At 50.2% G+C, this 21451-nt stretch overlaps 2 protein-coding genes across 3 annotated transcripts; one reads left to right on the top strand and one right to left on the bottom strand.

Moving 5' to 3' along the window:
* Positions 1–1153: 1153 nt before the first annotated feature.
* AMPD3 (adenosine monophosphate deaminase 3) lies at positions 1154–14007 on the top strand. 2 transcript variants are annotated; one of them, XM_053449627.1, is made up of 15 exons: positions 1154–1267; positions 4560–4785; positions 8039–8252; positions 8596–8761; positions 8881–9097; positions 10051–10180; positions 10326–10520; positions 10677–10808; positions 10979–11142; positions 11688–11814; positions 11912–12075; positions 12328–12448; positions 12744–12917; positions 13068–13178; positions 13303–14007. In XM_053449627.1, exons 2-15 carry the CDS (start codon positions 4565–4567, stop codon positions 13480–13482), a joined length of 2316 nt encoding a protein of 771 aa, XP_053305602.1. In that variant the 5' UTR covers positions 1154–1267; positions 4560–4564; the 3' UTR covers positions 13483–14007. The 2 variants fall into 2 exon arrangements, with proteins under 2 accessions (XP_053305602.1, XP_053305600.1); XM_053449625.1 differs by lacking the exon at positions 1154–1267 and adding an exon at positions 2531–2716.
* A 1677-nt stretch (positions 14008–15684) lies between these two features.
* On the bottom strand, positions 15685–21119 carry RNF141 (ring finger protein 141). Its single transcript, XM_053449629.1, has 6 exons — positions 21004–21119; positions 19886–20089; positions 19039–19147; positions 18260–18453; positions 17372–17479; positions 15685–16369 (listed from the first exon to the last, which is right to left on the bottom strand). Exons 2-6 carry the CDS (start codon positions 20026–20028, stop codon positions 16216–16218), a joined length of 708 nt encoding a protein of 235 aa, XP_053305604.1. The 5' UTR covers positions 20029–20089; positions 21004–21119; the 3' UTR covers positions 15685–16215.
* Positions 21120–21451: the final 332 nt, after the last annotated feature.

Raw genomic sequence — 21451 nt, 5'->3', positions numbered from 1 at the left:
CAGCTCCCGGGTGGCTAGGCCGATGGCTATGAGTATGGCTGACTGACGAAGCGGCAGAGCCAGGAGAAGGTTTATTACCCCGGCCCCTGGGTCTAGATCACCCTCACAGGGGCATCTCCTGGGGCAGAAGTGGAGTCCACCTTACTGGCCACGGACAGCAGGCTTCCCTCCGGAGCCGGGGAGACAATCAGCCCAGAGATTCGCTGAAACTTCCCAAACACAACACAAAGCATCGATTCCCTAAAATGACATCTTTAATAAAGAGATTTCTTTGAATGAAAGCGTGACAGTCCGGCCCCCGGGCCGCGAGCGGGGATCTTACGGGGTGCAGGGGCTATAAATGCCCTCGTTGTTCGTGTGGAAGGGGCTGTTATCGAGGTCTCCTCTGCTATCTCTCGCTCACAGACGCTCCGCCAAACGGCCGAATGACTGCAGCGCAGGAAACGCTGCCAGCCGCCAGACTCCTCCACCCTGCCGCATTACGGCCCATTACGGCTCCATTAGGCCCTTAAAAGCTTTCTGTCTCTCCGGCATCCATTATTTCATCACGAAGCTCCAACAAAGTGCAATCGATGAGCAATAAACACCCACGTGGACTCGGTGCAGCCCGGCACAAACTCGCTCAACTGCGCATGCTTCTGGTTTCATGGAATGGGGGGGGCAGCTCCTGGGGGCACAACTGCCTCCTGTAGGGGCCACTGGCAAGCAGTACGGATGCATTGGGGGCACTTTGGTGGTCAGGGTTCTAAAGCGCTTGTGGGGTTTGTGTCTAACGTGGAAATGCATGGATTAAATGCTCATCGATATGATGTCATAGGCCTGTTTGATAGACATGTTGCCCCGTATCCATTAATGTGACACGTATGACCTCCGCGGCTCGCGTCCTGAATGCGTGTTTTGCTGGCGGAAACGAGGAACTGCCCCGGTTTCAACAACAAATGAGAAGAAGCGTTAACCTCGGAAAGCGCCGGGCGTCCTGCTGGGGAAGCGCTGCTTTCTGGGCTGCCTCTTGACACTGAGCCAAAGGCGGCGTGCGGTGCTCAGCGAGGCTGGCAGGTACTCCATACCACTGCGTGTTTGTGTTCCTGCAGAGAGCTTGAAATCCGAGCCTCGCAAGAAGTTTCCTGCAGAACTCGGAGATCGCAGACTGCAGCCGCTCGCCGAATCCGCAAGCCGGGGCAAGTCCACGAGCCACCCCTGCGAGGTGCAAAGAGGGATCGTCTGCGAGGTGACCCCAGGCTGCTCCAGCAAGGACCCCAGGAACAAGGTAACAAATAAAGAGTCTCCTGGTCACATTGTGGGTTAATGCTGCAAACATAAAGCTGCGTATTGTTACAAAGTATCCGCGTTATAGAATTCTTAACCCATGAAGTGCCGGGGATGTAACGTCGCAGCACCGAGTAAAGTTCATATGTTTAGGAACATACAGCTAAGTGCGGGTATGTTTCTTTAGGTTCTTCCCTTAGGGTTATTTCACACCCAGATTCCGGGGCGTTTTGATTCTATACCCCTGACCCCCTTTAGTCCAGATTACGTCGGTCGACACTCTTTTGACCCCCATCAAGGTCACCCACAGGACGGTGCGTTAAGAGATCCAGAAGCTCTTATATCCCGAAAATCAGAGAGAGATTGTAAACAGTCCTCACCCTATATATGATGTGGGGCTGGTTATTGCCCCCTCTTGGGGCAGTAGAGAGAGAGTGCGCTGAGGCTGCCGGTAGGCAGAGCTCTGATTCACATTGTAACAATCCTGACAATGTGCAGAGCTGCCGTGACATGTGAGCTGAAGGTGACACGTATGTTAAACACGCTTCCTCGCTGACACGAGAGGTAACTTATTAAACACCGATCCAGGAGAGTGACTTCTGTAATAAGAGCTAAAAATACTCCCCTTCCTGGGATGCGAGAGATGGCAATCGCTCATCCGCCTCAGACCTCCCCTTCGTGTGTCTTGGCTGCCGGTATTCAAGTTTCACAGCATGACTCTTCCCCTGAACGCATCGAGCGGAGAGCACAGACTCCACTGAGAGCAGATACAGGAGGGAGGTCGCAGCATCTCCTCCAGCCTCGTACCTTCATCAAACCCTCTCCAGCCTCCAGCGAACCCTCTCCAGCCTCCAGCGAACCCTCTCCAGCCTCCATCAAACCATCTCCAGCCTCCATCAAACCCTCTCCAGCCTCCAGCGAACCCTCTCCAGCCTCCATCAAACCATCTAAAGCCTCCATCAAACCATCTCCAGGCTCCATCAAACCATCTCCAGCCTCCATCAAACCATCTAAAGCCTTCATCAAACCATCTAAAGCCTCCATCAAACCCTCTCCAGCCTCCATCAAACCATCTCCAGCCTCCATCAAACCATCTCCAGCCTCCATCAAACCATCTCCAGCCTCCATCAAACCATCTCCAGCCGCCATCAAACCCTCTCCAGCCTCCATCAAACCATCTCCAGCCTCCATCAAACTATCTCCAGCCTCCATCAAACCATCTCCAGCCTCCATCAAACCCTCTCCAGCCTCCATCAAACCATCTCCAGCCTCCATCAAACCATCTCCAGCCTCCATCAAACCATCTCCAGCCTCCATCAAACCATCTAAAGCCTCCATCAAACCATCTAAAGCCTCCATCAAACCATCTAAAGCTTCCATCAAACCCTCTCCAGCCTCATCCAGAACACTAAGCTCTCCTCGGAAGTCATGGCTCTCCCTGGCTCAGCCGGTAAGACCGTGGCAGAAAATCCCAAGAAATGTGAAACTTCTCACAGTCCAATAACACGCACCTTACGTAACAATAAAATGTGATTTCACCCAACGGCCCCCAATGGCCCCCAACGCCACCATCAGCTCAATGAGTCCCTTGCTGAGGTGTTTTAGATCCAACCATACTAATCATTATACTTTTTTTCACGTTTTACGGATATTGTTTTGAGAACGAGGGGTTAATAAGTGCTGTCACCTTTGGTTGGATATTTAATGTTTATTTTTCCGTTATTTTGTTTCATTAATAATATCTTTTACATTTTGTTCTTTGTTTGGCGTCTGTAGTTTTATTAATGAATAATATTGCTACATCTTGATTTTCTGGTAACTTTGTATCATGTGACCGATGATGCATCGAACGTTAATGCAATTATTATTATTATTATTATTATTATAATGATTCGGTGTTAATTAGGCTGAGTCGTTCCTCATTTGTTTCCGGTATCCGGTGTTTCGCAGCCCCGATGCTTCTTGCGAAGTTGTGACCGCGGTATTTATACGCAACGGCCAGGTTAACCCTTTTGGTGCCTGACTAATGTGCGCCTTGTCGGAATGTTGCTGCGCCCCCCTCCCCCCCGGGTTATATATATTTCTGTTTGTTAACATTGTCTACAGACATGGCTCTCGGCGTGTCACGTGTCGGTGACGTGTCGTTGGGCGAGTGCCAGGCGTGTCATCACCGGCAGATTTGTTTTGAGCGCAAGATATAAAAGTTATTTCTGCTGCGTCATTTCCAGCTTGGGGAAGAAGGGATCTCGGGGGTCTCAGACCCTACGGATTCGGACAAATTGTCCGGTTTGGGGCGATATCTGGGGAATTCATCATCCGGCCTCTCAGTTACATCCAGGGAGGGTTTCTCAAGAGATTTAACCCTGCGATGACGCCGTGTTTATGGAAGTAACGAGTATTACAAATGGCTCATGAGAGAATTCACCCTCCGTATGCACGGAGCGAGTGAGATTTTTGTGGCAATTGAAATATTTTTAGTGGCAGGTGATGGGTTTAGTGGCCCCCGGGGTTCTGTGTACTGGGAGGGCCGTGTTGGACAGCCGTGATGTATCATGTATCTTGTATGTTTATTTTCCTGATCATTATTAGAACCGTTTGGCTCAGTTTAGAATTCTAATCCCACAGACTCATCCCAGTAAAGTCATCGCCACTAATTAGCGCTTGTAAAGGTTCTGTAATTTGTCTCTAATTACCGGAGATGCACATAATGGAGATTAACTAACATTAGATAACACGCAGTTCTAGGCTCACACCTTAGTAAATAAGCTTCACCGGGTTCTAGACTCACAGATTGGTACATAAACTTCACTGGGTTCTAGGCTCACACATTGGTACATAACCTTCACTGGGTTCTAGGCTCACAGATTGGTATGTCAGCTTCATGCAGTTCTAGGCTCACAGATTGGTATGTCAGCTTCATGCAGTTCTAGACTCACACATTAGTACATGGGTGTCGCAAGGTTCTAGGCTCACCAAGGTGAGGTTCCTCTCATAGACAGGACTCTTCACATGGAGTAAAATCATGGAGAAAATAAACACATTGGGTGAGTTCCAAGTGAAGAAAGGAATAGTTAGAACCAACACAGCAGTCAGAAAAGTTTTTTATCAGGCGGAAAGCGTGAGACTCGGGGCCTCCGATGCGATAAGATGTCTCATTAGATAATACTCTGTGTGATAAATACTCTGTATGATACATGTGAGCCGTTACCTCGCACTGCATGTATCTGGGTGTTATTTTTCCTGCAATGTGTGTGTTTTGCCCAAACTGACCCCCTGTTTCTGCCCCTGTCCAGGAGAGATGCCGCGCCACTTCCCCCGTCTCAACATCTCTGAGGTGGATGAGCAGGTCCGACTCCTGGCAGAGAAGGTTTTTGCTAAAGTTCTCCGGGAAGAAGACAGTAAAGATGCCTTCTCGCTCTTCACCGTCCCCGAAGATTGTCCTATTGGGCAGAAGGAAGCCAAAGAACGGGAGCTCGAGAAGGACCTGGCGGAGCAGAAATCGGCGGAGACCGTGAAAAGGTTTGTGTGGGAAGCGGATGCCGTATGACGGGGATTTGTGTGATGGGAGTTGAGTTACTTTAATAATCTTTATTTGTTGTTCTAAGGCCCGGAAATTAAATCATCAGAATCTAAACGAAAATGCATTTTCCTGGCAGAGGAGATTTAGTAGCTCTGCACGGACGCCAATTCTCAACATAAAACCTAAATATTTATCATTTTAGAGAATGGGTCTGCTGTATTCCAGAACTCTGCACGGCACCACCTCTGCTGAAAGGTTATTCCACACCTCCACAGCAAAGTTTAGACAGGGGGACAGATTTATAGGGTCTCTGAAGGAATATTGTTGGGGCCAAACTATAAAGGTCCTGAGTTATGTAAATTCTCTAAGCTTGAGACATGCAGGGGCCACATCCGATCCCGTGTTTCTATAAACTTCTGGGGTCAGTACTGTGGAGCTGGGGTCAGTATGGTGGAGATGGGGTCAGTATGGTGGAGCTGGGGTCAGTATGGTGGAGATGGGGTCAGTATGGTGGAGCTGGGGTCAGTATGGTGGAGCTGGGGTCAGTATGGTGGAGCTGGGGTCAGTATGGTGGAGCTGGGGTCAGTATGGTGGATCTGGGGTCAGTATGGTGGAGCTGGGGTCAGTATGGTGGATCTGGGGTCAGTATGGTGGAGATGGGGTCAGTATGGTGGAGCTGGGGTCAGTATGGTGGAGCTGGGGTCAGTATGGTGGAGCTGGGGTCAGTATGGTGGAGACGGGGTCAGTATGGTGGAGCTGGGGTCAGTATGGTGCAGATGGGGTCAGTATGGTGCAGACGGGGTCAGTATGGTGGAGCTGGGGTCAGTATGGTGGAGCTGGGGTCAGTATGGTGGAGCTGGGGTCAGTATGGTGGAGATGGGGTCAGTATGGTGGAGCTGGGGTCAGTATGGTGGAGCTGGGGTCAGTATGGTGGAGCTGGGGTCAGTATGGTGGAGCTGGGGTCAGTATGGTGGATCTGGGGTCAGTATGGTGGAGCTGGGGTCAGTATGGTGGATCTGGGGTCAGTATGGTGGAGCTGGGGTCAGTATGGTGGAGCTGGGGTCAGTATGGTGGATCTGGGGTCAGTATGGTGGAGCTGGGGTCAGTATGGTGGATCTGGGGTCAGTATGGTGGAGACGGGGTCAGTATGGTGGAGCTGGGGTCAGTATGGTGGAGCTGGGGTCAGTATGGTGGATCTGGGGTCAGTATGGTGGAGCTGGGGTCAGTATGGTGGATCTGGGGTCAGTATGGTGGAGCTGGGGTCAGTATGGTGGAGCTGGGGTCAGTATGGTGGAGCTGGGGTCAGTATGGTGGAGACTGGGTCAGTATGGTGGAGACTGGGTCAGTATGGTGGAGACAGTGGCCCTATTCTCCGAGCTTTAGCGGGACAGTCCAGGTACTAAAGATTGTCTACGTAGTCGGATTATCTGCTCCCAGGATTCTTGGCCGGATCCTCACAAGTCGGTTGGGTCTCCGCATTTAGGGGCCACATTTTTTGGGTACCTCCCAGAGTCATATTAGTGCCAGGAGCAGACATGAGATAAAGATAGCATCGTTAATCTCATTTAATAAGATTATTTCAGCCTTTGCAGCGCGATTTCTCTCTGCCCTCGGCAGAAGATACGTTAGAGGCAGGTGGACATGCTAGGCCTGTACGCTCTGTGCAATGTGTCCTGCAGCAGACAGAAACGCGTCGGGGAGAGGTACCTGATTTTACCTTTACATTTTCCGGGGCTCGTCCCCCAAATCTCTCATAGTTTTATTGCCCCGAATACCCCGCGATCTGTTACCAGTCGCTTGCATTCCTTGTATCCGGTATCGTTACCCTTAATATTAATGCCATAACGCTCATAATTCTAAATCAACGTATAAAATAATTATAACAGCGTTAAAGCATGTTATAAAACATAATAAAACCACAATATCCAATAACGTCAAAAGAGAAAAACTCCAAAGAAAATTTGAAATGAATATTTTTCTGGGAAAACAATCGAAATTCATGAAGTTTCCGGCTCGTCGGGTTAAAGTAATAATTACGTTGTTTTCGTTGCAGTAAATGAAGTAAGATTTTTATTGGCAACGCGTCAATGAACGGGTTAATCCTTACCTCCTGTTATTTCTTTGTTTTTGACGCTCGGAAAGGAATTTATTGGCCTTTTATGGTAGAAAAAAAAAATCAATAAAATAATAAATGTAATAATTCATTGACTAAGAACAGAGAAGCCCCGAAGCCGCCGAGTCCTGAGAAATCCGGTTTGCCGGCAGGAATCGCTATTTTTGGCTCCGCACGCTTTATTCCTCTAAGAAACATTATTAAGAAAAGACTCTTTTTAGCATGTAGAACGTCCGCTTCCGTCTGTAATTTAAGGGGGGTTTGCGATATTTAGAAACATAGAATTTGACGATGAGAACCCTTCGGCCGTCTAGTCGGCCATTTTTCCTGATGTAAGGAGTTTAAACCCCTATCAGTCTTTGGTCAGATAGTGAGGAAAGCTTTATGTCTATCCCATTCCCTCACTGCTGGGAGACTGTTCCATTTATCTACTACCCTCTGAGTAAGATAGATCTAGATCCCGCTGTACACCCAGCACCCTGCTTGTTGGTTGAGATGCTTTACTGCATTGTCTGCTTACCTTTAACTCATGAGAAATAATTACCCCCGAGCCCCTCTCTTCCATTGTCACAGACAGAACAGCCCCCGACGCCATCTTCTGCGTCTGGATTTTTACATCCAAATGCATTATCTGACATTTATTAACATGAAACTGCAGCTGCTGCGCTCTCCCCATTCCTCTAATTTAGATGTTCCGGAACGTCTTCCCTGTTCCAGGCGTTTGTATCATCCTCACCCCAGACCATTAACTCCTTCTGCGGGTCCCAATACTGATCCCTGAGGGGCCCCACTAGTCGTTCCTCTGAATATACCCCATTTACCCCAACCACCCCAACCGTCTGCCCCCCGTCACTCAACCATTGCCTCATCCATTCAACTCACCACCCAAACCCAAATGTATTTCTGAGTCTTCTATGGGGGGCAGCGTCGAATGCCGCACTGAGATCTAGATAATATCTGCTGCCCCCTCCCCCCGGGGCAATTATCTTCATAAATTAAGTCAGATTATATGCCACGACTTCAGATGTTGGGGTGCCGGACATCACCCTTTAAAGCCCGAGTGTCCTCTCAACGAACATTTTATATAAACTCAATGAATTCTCTGGATATCTAATTCTTTCTGTATTTTGGATCGTTAGAAAGAAAAGTTTCAAGATGATCCGATCCCAGTCGCTGTCGTTACAACTCCCACCCCAGGACTGGAAGCCGGCGTCCGCCACCCCGGTTCAGTCACCTTTATCTCCCGTCCAGCCAGCCGTGCCCGTTCTTCGGGGCCCAGGGGCAGCCGTCCCGGTGCCATACGATGTTCCCGAGTTCCAGAGAGTGTCGATTAGCGGAGATTACTGCGCCGGGGTAAGCGTGTCTTGCGTGTCTTCGGCGTCTGCGTACGGAAGGTTCTCAATGCCAGGTCAGGGTTTTAATGGTGAGTTGGGCCAACATGTGATCATTTTTGGTTATCACATCAGCCCAACGTGACCCAACGCGCCAGCTGGACTCCTTGGGCATGCGGTGAGTTCACCGATAGATCGAAGGCTTCCCGAGAGACGGAATCTGATCTAACCCCCCCCTGTGGAGCGGTACCCAATGTTCTGTGCAGAGACAACTCTAGAACCCAAGACGGACTCATCTAGAGGCAGCTTAGAGCCCTGAGGAGCTCATCGCGTAAACCTCCAGTTAATTGCCCCTCTTCTTGCAGGTTACAGTTGATGACTATGAACAAGCTGCCAACGGCCTGGCCAAAGCTCTGCTGATCCGAGAGAAGTATTCGCGCTTGGCCTATCACCGCTTCCCCAGAACGACGGCCCAGTACCTGTGCTCCATGAACGACGAGAGCTGGAGGATGGAGGACGAAGTCTATCCAGGTAGAGCGTTGTACACGGGTGTAATGGCGTGTCCGTTCTCTACTGAGTAAATAAGATGGATGAGAGCCGCGCGGCCACATATGGGGCAGTCGTCCATCTTACCTCTCTCTGTCTTACAGAATTCAATCCTCCTCCCGGGGACAAAGATCCCTACGACCTGGAAGGAGTCCCTCCAAACCTCCACTACGTCGTCAGGATGCAGGGGGGGATCCCGTACATTTATGACAATAAAGCGACGGCCGAGAGCAACGAGCCGCGCGGTTTACCGTACCCCGACCTCGAGACCTACACCCTGGACCTCAGCCACATCCTGGCGCTCATCGCTGACGGCCCGACGTAGGTTGGAAGGAGGTTCCGGCGATATTATAATATAGAAACCGGTTGTTTTGGTTATCCGGTTAGGATTTCATTTCTTATTAGGTGTGCGTTGGGCCTGCTGATTTGTACCGTTTGCTGGCGGACCGGTCGTCGGCGGGGGGGGGGACGGGGGAGGGGGGGTTCGCAGGTCTTTTCCACACAATAAAGGAGCGCCCTCAGCCACATTAATCTTATTCACTTTTAATAAAATTCCCAGCGGTGAAGGCCATGGGATTAACCCCGTGACCGGGGCGTTACTTTAAACCCTGACATTCTTTGCAGGCTTCTCCGCGCGGCCGGGCAGCTTCTAAAGTCCCATTAAAATCAGGTTAGTCCGGTTTCGTTAACATAATATTTGATCAGCAGGTAAACAGCATATATTATACAACAAGCCAAACCTTTGTGACGGCTGCTGACTCACGGCGCGCGTTACAAGAGAAAAAAGAAACGCGTCGGCTTCCGAAAGGAATCAGGAGCTGCGCCCCCTGCAGGGGTGAAATGAGCTGCAGCTCTACTCCTGACGTTACCCGCAAAACCTTTATATACCCCGAGAACCGAGTGCCTTATTGTAAAATATCGAACAGGAACGCGTTACAGCTACGTTCAAATGGACAGAAAGACAGGATAGCTTTAAATATGAAACGCGGCGTAATCTCAGCCGAGGCTCTGATTGGACGTTTTTTTTGCACGCTTTGTAGCTTTGCTGCTGTGATTGGCTGTAGCATCGGTATTAAGATGTCGGTATTCACATTCAGCCAATAAAAAGTGCAGAGACGGCTTCACTCATTGGCTGCAAGCATTTTGCGAGTCGGTCTAACCTCCTTCATGCCCAGTGTCCCCTGAACTCGCCCCAAGGCGCGGGGGGGGGCAGTCGATTTTTAGACACAATTGTATTGTCTGATTGTTTAGTAAATGATACATTGTATCCGCAGGAAGACCTACTGCCACCGACGGCTTAACTTCCTGGAATCCAAGTTTAATCTCCACGAGATGCTGAACGAAATGTCTGAGCTGAAGGAACTGAAGAGCGTCCCTCACCGGGACTTCTACAACGTGCGCAAGGTGCGTCCGGGACGGGGTCATTACAGCACGAAGAGGCACATTTTGGGAGCTCGTTTCCCGTCACGCTCTCCCGACTCGTGCCTCGGTCGCAGTAAGGTGAGCCACAGCCGCACCTGGCGCGGGGTAACGTGCGCTCTCCCCGTAGGTGGACACTCACATTCACGCGGCGGCCTGCATGAACCAGAAGCACCTGCTGCGATTCATTAAGCACACGTACCGCACGGAGCACGACAGGGTGGTGCTGGAGAAGGACGGGCAGAAGATGACCCTGAAGGAGCTGTTTGAGAGTCTTCACATGGACCCCCACGACCTGACCGTGGACTCTCTGGATGTTCACGCCGTGAGTGCCGCAGTCTCTTCTTACACCCCGTAAACACAGTGTCAGCCAGAGCATTTTGTTGGTTTCCATGGTGATTACTCCACTTTTGGAATTTTGGGACAGAAAATATATTTTTGACTTACTTGTAACTTTGTCAAATTTTTCTTTTTATTGCAGGGAAGGCAAACTTTTCATCGATTCGATAAATTTAATGCCAAATACAACCCCGTGGGAGCCAGCGAGCTCCGGGATCTGTACCTGAAGACAGAAAACTACCTGGAAGGGGAATATTTCGCTCGTATAATCAAGGTACGGAAAACACGAGGACGCACCCTATATGTGTCTATAAACATCTATAGGTCCCGCGGTGTCCCCCGTAGGCGCGGACTCTATATAGACGCACGAAGCTGGGTTCTCCCCCCATAAATGTTGTTTTCTGCTCCTCTTAGTAAACGGCTCTGTTTTCTGTCGCGTTACAGGAGGTGGCGAGGGAACTGGAAGACAGTAAATACCAGTACACCGAGCCGCGGCTCTCCATCTACGGCCGCTCCGCCAGCGAGTGGAACGTGTTGGCCAAATGGTTCATCAAACACAAGGTGTATTCGCCCAACATGCGCTGGATGATCCAGGTCCCGCGGATCTTGTAAGTTTGTCCGGATCCTGAGAAAACGCCCGATTATTATAGCCCCCCCCCCGTAATGGCCGGTAAGTTTGATATTTAGCCCATAGCCCCCTTTGGCAGCCCTGATCCGTCAGACACCGGGAGGCAGCAGGCAAAAAAAAAAAAAAAAGCTTCCAAAAAGTTTGTATCGCACTCAAAATCCCCAAGCAGGGGGTAAAATGACGAAGCTGCCGCTGGCTGGGGTTTCTTGGATCGCAGAAACCCCCGTCTCGGAAAGCAAGATTTTTTTGTTCTTGCAGAAATATTATTGTTATATTTTGTTCTTGCAGACTTTTTCATTTTAATTATAGATGAGGTTTAAGTGAACAGTAAATAGCGATCGGTGGTGAATGAGTTAATTTCAGCTCTTCCATCCGTAAAAGTGAACGCCTTATTCACAGGGGGTCCGACGGCTTGTTTGGCCCCCGACGCGTTCTCTTTATTAGCGTTTTCCTTTTGTTGTCGTGAAATACTTTAAGATTCCTCTGTAATTACACGAAACATTTACCTTGATTTTATTTATTCAGCGACATCTTCAGATCGAAGAAGATTCTTCCGGATTTTGGCAAAATGTTAGAAAATATTTTCCTCCCGTTATTTGAGGCGACGATTAACCCTTCAGATCACAAGGAACTTTACCTTTTCCTGAACTATGTAAGTGGTCCCGCTGAATTACCCCGCCAGCTCTCTGCGGACCGCCCCACGCGCGCCCCCCAATCCGACCATAAACATTCACGTTCTCTTATGCTAGGTGACCGGTTTCGACAGCGTCGACGATGAATCCAAACACAACGACCACATGTTTTCCACCAAGAGCCCCACGCCTGACGAGTGGACGCAGGAGCAGAACCCGCCGTACAGCTACTATCTGTATTACATGTACGCCAACATCATGCTTCTCAACAATCTACGCAGGTGAGTGAGACTGTTGGGGTCCGGGGGGCCAAAGGTTCGTCTCTTCCACCCCTTCCCCCAAGTAACGTAATGCGGACCGGTACTTGGCACTGAAGCCGCACACATGAACGGCCATTGATGCGGCTACGGCAGGAGGGGCTGACAGGCGGTCCTCCAGACGCTTCTGGACTACAATGCCCATGATGCTCCACGTGTTGGCCCCTCCTGCCTGCCCGCTGCCAGCACGCCGCTCACGTGTCCGTGTTGTTTCAGGGAGAGGGGTATGAGCACCTTCCTGTTCAGACCTCACTGCGGAGAAGCCGGATCCATCACCCACCTCGTATCCGCCTTCATCACCGCCGACAACATTTCCCACGGATTAAACCTGAAAAAGGTACGGATTTTATTATTAAACATTCCGAACCAACAAAAGCCCGGCCGTCTGATCCGTTTCACCAGCCGGGAACGCTCCAAACCGGAAGACGCAGCCTTTTATAAACTGGTGCAATATGCCTGAAACCGTTCATTTAGTAATATTTTAAATAATCGATAAATAATAAGAGTCCTTGGAAAGGGAAAAGTATTTCTGTGCATTTCCCCGAATGGCCAGCAGGTGTCAGGCTGGAGCTGCGTGCGAAGCAGCGGTCTGACCCACCGGGTAGTTATTACCGTGCCTGTTTTCCCTGCAGAGTCCGGTTCTCCAGTACCTGTACTACCTCGCGCAGATTCCCATCGCCATGTCTCCGCTCAGCAACAACAGTCTGTTCCTGGAATACTCCAAGAACCCCCTGCGGGAATTTCTGCACAAGGGGCTCGTAGTCTCCCTCTCGACGGACGACCCCATGCAGTTCCACTACACCAAGGTAACCCACGCGGCCTCCCTCATCGGGGTCCGGCGTCTGCGTGTCCCACCAACCAATAGAAGAGCGACCCTTATAAAATTAGTAAAAAAAATGTCTCCAAAACCGGCGATTGTTACGTAATAACCCCCCCCCCCCCGGTACGTTTTGCAGGAGGCGCTGATGGAGGAATACGCCATCGCAGCCCAGGTGTGGAAGCTCAGTACCTGCGACCTGTGTGAACTTGCGCGAAACAGCGTCCTGCAGAGCGGCCTGTCAGCCAAGGTCAGTGAACCGCGGGGGTAGGAGAGCCCAAAATGCCTCCGTAAATCCACAAGCGCCATTTTATAAATCTTCCGGGTTTTGCCCTTTTTGTTTTTTTGCGTCTCTGATTTGATTTTTCCTGCAGGAAAAGAAACATTTCCTGGGTGAGAATTACATCAAGGAGGGACCCGAGGGGAACGACATCAGCCGGACGAACGTAGCCCAGATCCGAATGGCTTACAGATACGAAACCTTATGTAACGAGCTGAGCTTCCTGGCCGACGCCATGAATTCGGAGCACATCGACGACGCGCATGCACAATGACGAGCCGTATCTGCCACATCTAACCCCCTGCCGGTTACACTCCGCCGTATCTCACCATGTGTCTGACGCACTCTCGGTCACCGAACCTGTATATCCGCGTAATATTTATTCTGTTTCACGTGCTACATGCGCCGCCGTCAGCCCAGACTGTGAATCGGATTCTGATCTCGTGATCGGGGTTCCCGCTTCTCCAAACGAGACAGAGAAGGCGGAAGAGAATCGCGAACGCTGCGGCTCTTATTAGAACAATCGATTGTATGCTTTGTGCTATTATGTGGCCCCAACGGTGACAGATAATGAATAGGCACCCGGGGGCCACGAGAGAGACGCCGATTTAGGAAACATTCTCTCTCGATCCATACATTTATCTGCACGTCGTATAATAAACACGTCACATTCTTACTACCGGCCGGCATAAAACGACGATTATTTAAAACGTGGGTCACCCGGGGGTTAATTTAACTGTAAAATATCATGGGCCCTGCAACCTGTATATCATATATCCAGCGAAACCCCCGACCGCGAGCAACCGGGGCGAGACCCCCGACCGCGAGCAACCGGGGCGAGACCCCCGACCGCGAGCAACCGGGGCGAGACCCCCGACCGCGAGCAACCGGCGCGAAACCCCCGACTGCGAGCAACCCCCAGGCCTCCGCGACCGGGAACACGACATCGTGGGGCCGAAATCCGGTAACGAGGCGGCCAGCGGCACATAAAACGAGGATAAAACGGATTTAAGGCTCAGCCTGAGACCAAAAATAACTTTAAAGGGAACAAAAATCAAACACTGTGGTTCCGCCAACCCCGCGCTTAGCACCCCAACCCACGGCCGCCGCAACAGAGTCCCGCAGGAGTCCGATTTATTCTAAAAACATTACCGGCCTGGAGTTTTTTTTTTTTTTTTAAATAAAATTCTCTCAGGCGCTGTATTTTTTGTGTTTATTTCACTTTATGTAATTGAAAAAAAAAAAAAAAGGTTGAAAGGGAACATCCGGACTCGTTTGCCGTCGGCGCCCGCACTTCTCTGTACTCGTTAATCGGACTTAATAAACCAGATGCAACACACGAGGCTCTCGCTCATTTTTTTTCTAGGGAACCGCTGCGGCATTGCGCATGTATAATGGAAACGTGCAAATTAACGGGAACGAGATAAAAACAGCAAAGTTTGTTTCAAAATGTTTTTTTTTTATTGTCAGACGATTAAAAACGAAATGTTTTTGCAAACCTATTATATTGAGAATAAACGTCTGAAACCGTCACACAAGGTCAGCGAACATCCCGAAAAATAAAGTCGGCGTCATTAACCCGTTCCTGCCCGTCCGCAGAGCGCTATATCTATAGAAAATAATTCTATTTCAATTTAAGTGCATTTTTAGAATATAAAATGTATAGTTTTAAATCCGCAGATTTATAAATACGATAATTATTATTATTATTATTATTATTAGGACATAACCAGCAAAGCGATGACCTGTTTTAGCTGGTTGGATGCGCATGTTTTATACGCTTAAGTGGAAGAATAGACTCCACCTTTGTGGGTGGGGCATACATTAAACCACACCCATAATGGGGATCCTAACCTTACGGAAAAATCAGCCCCTGGGGCATTAAAGTCTTCGAAGGAAACGCTTTCTACCCACCTTGTCACCTGCCAATCATTTCCAATCTAGATCTCTAGCCTGCTTAGCAACATGCATGTGACACGCGTGTGCCACCAGTGGTATATCTGGAATGTAAAATATGATATGTAAATTACACCTGCCCCCCCCCTCCGCTTCCACATTCTGCCTCTCAGGCGAAGCGGATTACAGAGAACACTGAAAGCCTAGAGTTAGTAACCGGTGCAGGACTCCAGGTCAGCTCCAAATAAAAGATGCAGGAGATTCGCGCGAACAGCGAGTGGTTTATACCGCAGGACCCTTTATCTGCTGGAAGCTTTTAGCACAACACTATATATTGCTTCTAGCGAGGTGGGAATGTTAGCAGGAGACCCGCGTGCGCAGGGGCAGCCGTTCTTCGCACATTACAGGGAAGCCATAAAAAAAAATAACAGACCCGGGCTTTATGTGATGGGAGTTGTTGTAGCCCATCGTAAACAGCCAAAAAAAGAAATTGGGACTGTAGGGCTGCTTTAAAGGGATAAGGTCTGGTTTTTTTGTTATTTATATTATGTACTTCAGTGGTAATTTTTCTTATTGCCCTCACGTGGTGCACATGCTGGCTCAGGACATGCGCTGTACGTCCCCCTCTAGCTCTCCGGCTAGTAAGGAAGTCAAAGGGTGCAATACGGCTAACCAAGCGGACAAGCAAAGCGGATTAGAGCTTCCCCCGCCGAACGTCCTAACGATACTGCACTTAGACAACCGTTTACTGACGAGAAAGGTTCAAGGAGAACCCAAAAAGTGCAAAAGAACCAAATCAAAACAGAAGCAAAAAAAATAACTATTAACCCAAACGCGCGGGGAAGGCTTCCGGCTACAGAGCCTCCGGAGGATTAAATAATGCACCATTTCTCAAGGATCTGCAGAAAAATAATGTAAATCATTATTAACGACGCGTTACCAGTGTCTAGAACTATCGGCTAAAGCTATCGTAACTACTCGTTTTTACACTAAGAGTCAAACGACGTTTTAGAAATAAATACAGAGAGGAAAGAAAGGAGCGATTATTAGAACACGCTCCGTGTTACTGGGGGGGGGTTACTTCGGGGGGAGTCCGTGGAAACCCCGGCGGTCAGAACGTGTCGAGCGGCTGCCCTGCCTCGTCAGCCAGGTTCAGGATGTAGCTGGCCACGTCCGCGTCCGTCGGGGCCTCCGAAACGACCCACGAATCGTTCATTCCCGTGACTTGCAGGCGGCAGATAGGGCAGCTACGGTGCCGGTCGCTCCTGGGGGGTAAAAATGCAACATCAACGCGATGTTAAGTTATTGCCGCGGACCGCGTTGGGGCCGAGCCGTTACCGTGTGGGCCGCAAGGCATTCAGGGCATGTAATGAGCTGCCCTTCTGCTTAAACCCCCGACACAGACAGACGGGCTGCCAGTCCTTACACGGGAATAGGGTGCGTTCTCCTAAACGGCAATGCATGCGAGAATAACGAGCGGGGAAAATGTGCCGCGGGGCCAGTAAGTGTACGATGTTGAGCCGAGTCCCACCTCGAGCATCTATGCTACACTCTGTCTGAAGTCAAGTGCGACGTAACCTCCCCCGAGCCAGGATATTTAACAGCCCGCTGATCACGAAGGGTTAAAGTATTACGGTTTGTATTTCTCTGCATGAAACACGAATATCCGCACAAACCTAAAAACATGATTTGTGTTTAGAGGTGAACGTTACATTATTTTCCCGTAGCGGCTCGTGACAAACCTCTTCCTACCCCCGCTGCGTTTCGCTGATAACGGTCTGCCAGCGTGATAAATTCCTCCGCTCCCTTACTGACCCTGCTGGTAAAGTCAGCCTCTGGGGGCCGCGACGGCATCTCTGTAACAGACCTGATGGGACTGTGTCGGAAAAGAGACGGCCCGGTCAGGTTCAAAGGTCAGCAAAGGCTTTCCTTTTGTTTTGTGCGGCTGCTACTTTCCCAAAAGGGGACTTTTTTTTATGTTTAATCCGCGCCTTTGATATGAAGGTGGAACAGAAACTGCGCATTATAAAAACAGGGCGCGGGGCAGCGAGTGGCAACGCGTCGGTAACGCAGCAGACAGGGTCCCGTGACGCATCAAAACGCAGCAGATCCATCACTTACAGCGAAAGTATTGGGGGGGAAGAAGTGAATCCCCCGCCGCTCCATGCGTCTGCTAGGAATTTATACAGATTTTGTCTTTTTAATGCATTTACGGAGAATGTAGATCCGAGTAACCAGTCACCGGATGGTTAATCCCGGCCGCTCACCATTTGTCGATACACTTCTGGCAGAAGCTGTGGGCGCAGGGAAGTATGAGATCGGCTCGCCCGTCCATGCAGATGCAGCATTCCTCCTCGTCCGTCAGCTGCTTCACCCTGAAACACAGAACGCGACGCATGTAATGAGGAGCATTTACTGCGACGGACCCCGCGGCCCATGCGCAGAAACTCAGCCCTAAAGACAACATTGTTACAAATTCTTAAAATTAGAACTCGTGGAACTTCCGGACTTTAGTGAAATAACGGAGGCTCTTCATGGACAAATTAAATAAAAAAAAAATAAAAAATTGCGACGTCATACGCCGCGGTAACCATCGCGACGCCACGGAACGGTAACCGGCGCCACGCCACGGAGCGGTAACTGACGTGCCGCCTGATCACACACTCTGCGCCTTCCCAGTGAAACGTTTCCACAACCACTCGAGAAACGAAGCCTTTGGCCGGGATATCTGCCAGCTCTTTCCGTTACGGCCGCCTTAGGACATAAACGTCTTGGCTGTGCCGGTGTTTTGGTCACCGGGCAGCGTGGACGGTATGTTCGGCGGCTGCAGGTGCGGGGGAGCGCATGCCAGAGGAAGACGGAGTTTATAAAGAACAATACATAATAATGCGTCAAACGGTGTTCCAAATAAACGGATTTCACTTCCTGTTTGGCGATCTGTCCCTGAATGGCGAGTTCTGCCAAATTCTCTATCATCACAGAAGCCTCCTTCCTGACTCTCCTGTCAGCCACAGAGAGTCCAACATAAACAGCGAACAAAATGTACCGCATTAAACAGAGAAAAGGGCAGAAAACAGCGGTGAGTCGGCCCCCCGGCCCCCATCCAGAGGACAGCGTTCGGGGACTCCGTGTTTACAGATAGCGAGCCGACGTACTTCCCCATCAGGATGCTGGCCTGGCAGGAGGACACCGACGACGCGCTCTCCACGCTCTCCGCGTTCTCCCCGGAGCCGCTGCCCTCCTGGGCAAATACCCCGGCCGCGTGGCTCGTGATGTCTTTATAGAGCTGGACAAACTGGTACAGATTCATGATTCTGGACACTTCCACAACGCCCCTCGTTTTATTAATCTACGGGGGGAGAATAATAAAAAAAAAACAATTAAAAACACACAAACTCAACAAATGCGGTTCTTCCCGAGATGCTGCCAACAAACCCAACGGATACGCAAACCGCGTGTAAACACCGGGCTGGTGCCCGGCCCCGGCGGCCGCGTCCAATCTGAGTGATCCCTCACCTTCCCAATTTATTTTAACCCCTCCATCCTACCCCCTCTACCCTTCCTCATCTCCTCTCTACCTGGTTCATAAATAAATTTACTTTTTCAAGGATCGAGCAACTAGCAGCGATATTCTACTGGTTACTATGGTAACCGCTCCATTTTTTTCATCATAACTGCTCTTATATATACACACACACATATATGTACATATAAAAATAAAAATATAAGCGTAGAATGTATTTATGATATGGTATATTATTATATATAGTATATTTATATATAATATTTTTTTTTAGCTTTCCTTATCACCGACTGATCTGCTCTCCTATAGATCACCCCCCCCGCTCGCTCTGCCTGCCCCGCGTGAAGGTAAAGGTCGTGTTTACTCAGCGATCGTGCTGCGAGACGGGTGGCTCTCCTCCGCATCACCCACCTTTGTACACAAAACACGTACGGCGACTTTCCACAGCGCCGAGGCGTCGGATCCGGGCTGCACTTCAAACAGGAGATGTTTGTCCTGTCCCGACGCCAGCTTGGCCGTCCTGAAAGAAAACCGGGCTTTAAACCGCGCCTAAAACAGAAGATCTGCGCACAGAACGTCACACGGCGAGCTACGGCGCGTCTCGCGGAGAACGTCAGCTCCCGGGGCGAGAAGCAACCGCACCAAAACCAGAAGATCTGCGCACAGAGACAGGCACACGGCGAGTTACCGCGCGTCTCACGGAGAACGTCAGCTCCCGGGGCGAGAAGCAACCGCACCAAAACCAGAAGATCTGCGCACAGAACGTCACACGGAGACAGGCACACGGCGAGTTACCGCGCGTCTCACGGAGAACGTCAGCTCCCGGGGCGAGAAGTAACCGCTTTGTAGTATTTTTAACGAGGTTCGTAGCTGCAATCCCCTCTGGCGGGGCGCATTTCCCCAGATAATATATTTAGGGGCGATATCTAAAAACACGAACCTATACGGTCCAGTAAAAAGATGGCCGCCAAGTTGCCAGGAAAAGCTATGGCGGAGGTCGGATCAGCTCGTAAACCCATTTTATGACATCATATATATGATGCGTATAGAATAAAACACACGCAGTAACATCACGCGTATTAAACGTCCCCCGGCGACAGCTTCCATCTGGACAACTTGTCAAAGGCATTGTGTGACCCCCCGCTCAGGGCAGGGGTATTAGTCAGATCTGCCCCTGGTTAAAAAAGCTTTGCGGGGTTCTAGACCCCCGAGCGCGCTCTCTGCGATGCCGAGCGATATCCCCGTCTCCCCTCCTTACACATCGTTGAGCTCGGCGACTCTCCCCAGGAATTCCTCGTACGTCAGGAAGCCGCTGTCGCGCACCAGAGCCGCGTGCTTCGCCACCTTCTCCGGCAGCTTGTTTATAACACTCTGGGTCTGGCTGGAGAGCTGCTGTCCCATTGTTCAGGCGCGGAGAGGGGGGCTCGTCGGACAAATTAAGTCTCGTTTAGGTGCAGAAGCCCTAAAAGAGCGACAAGAAGAGTTCAAAGGTCAAGAGATGCAACACGGCCACACGAATGATGTCACAACTACAACTCCCATGACCTCCTGAATATAAAGACTATGAAGAGAGCGGCCTCTGGAGTTATTCTGACAGCTCGGGTCCACGGCACCCTTACAGCATTCAGTACGTCTAGAGCAGGCGTGTCCAAAGTCCGGGACGGGGGCCGGACTGATAAGGCCCCACAGATAAATTGCCCAAGTAAATTTGCATTTAATTTTAATGGTTCAAAGAACGTCAGGCAAAACGGTCGGCCCTCGCACGTTCACTTCATCAAATCTGGCACGCTTCAAAAAAAAGTTTGGACATGCCTGATCTAGAGTGTCAGCTCTTAGGGTCAGAGCTCTCGTCATCTCCGGTGTTTAAACACGTAACGTCATGGATTATTTGTGTTATGCTGGCGGAGGGGGGGCAGCGCGATTTGAGTTTGGCGGGGCGGTTGGCGCAGATTATTTGCAGTTGGAGGGGGGGTTGGCGCGGATTATTTGTGTGTGTGGGGTTTGGCACAGATTATTTGTGTTTGGTGGGGGGCGGTGTGGATTATTTGCATTTGGCGGGGGGTTGGCGCAGATTATTTGTTCTTGCCGGGGGGTTGGCGCAGATTATTTGCGTTTGGTGGGGGGCGGTGTGGATTATTTGCGTTTGGCGGGGGGGGTTGCGCAGATTATTTGTTAGGAATAAATATAAAATGAACATATTCTTGTAATTCTGTGACATAACGCCACTGACAGGTACACATACAATACCATTAACATGTTCTGTGACATGCTCTGCATACATGTATATTCGCTGACACCCAGGCCATGCTCCCAACTGTTCTGCACCCCTGAGCCTCAGGCCTCGGACTCTCCGTACCCAGCAGCCCAGCCCCTTACCGTCAGTGTCCGGCATGGTGCGCGGAACGAACCCCACAGACACCAACGACTGGCACATCCTCCGTGACATCATCACAAGCCGCGGCGCAAGCCTTCAACGGAGTCCTCCGGGCACACAGAGCGCTATGTTCTAGAGACATAAACCTTGCGCTTTACAGGAGGCATATTGTTTAAGACAATTGCCTTGACCTCACCGAGGTATGGACTTCGGAAAAATGGCCGACGACCTGTGGTTGTAGCCTCCGCAATGGAGACACCACCAAGAGCAGGACACTGCGTGCTGCGTGCCCTGTGGTGCCAGGAACGAGGGTGCCGGCGCCATCTTTGTTTTGGGAAGTTGCATTTTTTTACCTGTCCAGGTGAGGCAGTGGATGGTTTTACAATCAGTGATTCATGGCGGCAGCTAAACACTTGGGGCTATAAGGTGCATCGTCCATAATTCATCTCA

The sequence above is a fragment of the Spea bombifrons genome, chromosome 10 (genome assembly GCF_027358695.1).
Source record: "Spea bombifrons isolate aSpeBom1 chromosome 10, aSpeBom1.2.pri, whole genome shotgun sequence".
In the NCBI taxonomy this organism is placed as follows: Eukaryota; Metazoa; Chordata; class Amphibia; order Anura; family Pelobatidae; genus Spea; species Spea bombifrons.
The sequence above is the reverse complement of the archived record's forward strand: the minus strand, read 5'-3'. Positions and strand labels throughout refer to the sequence as shown.

What these genes read in the sequence shown, in the direction of transcription:
- AMPD3 (XM_053449625.1), top strand. Translation starts at nt 2,695, where the DNA reads ATGGCTCTCCCTGGCTCAGCCG. An exon ending in GCGGAGATTACTGCGCCGGG is followed by an intron (nt 8,253 to 8,595) that starts GTAAGCGTGTCT and finishes CTCTTCTTGCAG; the next exon opens with GTTACAGTTGATGACTATGA. An exon ending in TGCAGTTCCACTACACCAAG is followed by an intron (nt 12,918 to 13,067) that starts GTAACCCACGCG and finishes TACGTTTTGCAG; the next exon opens with GAGGCGCTGATGGAGGAATA.
- RNF141 (XM_053449629.1), bottom strand. Translation starts at nt 20,028, where the DNA reads ATGGGACAGCAGCTCTCCAGCCAGACCCAGAGTGTTATAAACAAGCTG. An exon ending in TACGTGTTTTGTGTACAAAG is followed by an intron (nt 18,454 to 19,038) that starts GTGGGTGATGCG and finishes CTCCCCCCGTAG; the next exon opens with ATTAATAAAACGAGGGGCGT. An exon ending in GCCAGCATCCTGATGGGGAA is followed by an intron (nt 17,480 to 18,259) that starts GTACGTCGGCTC and finishes TCTGTGTTTCAG; the next exon opens with GGTGAAGCAGCTGACGGACG.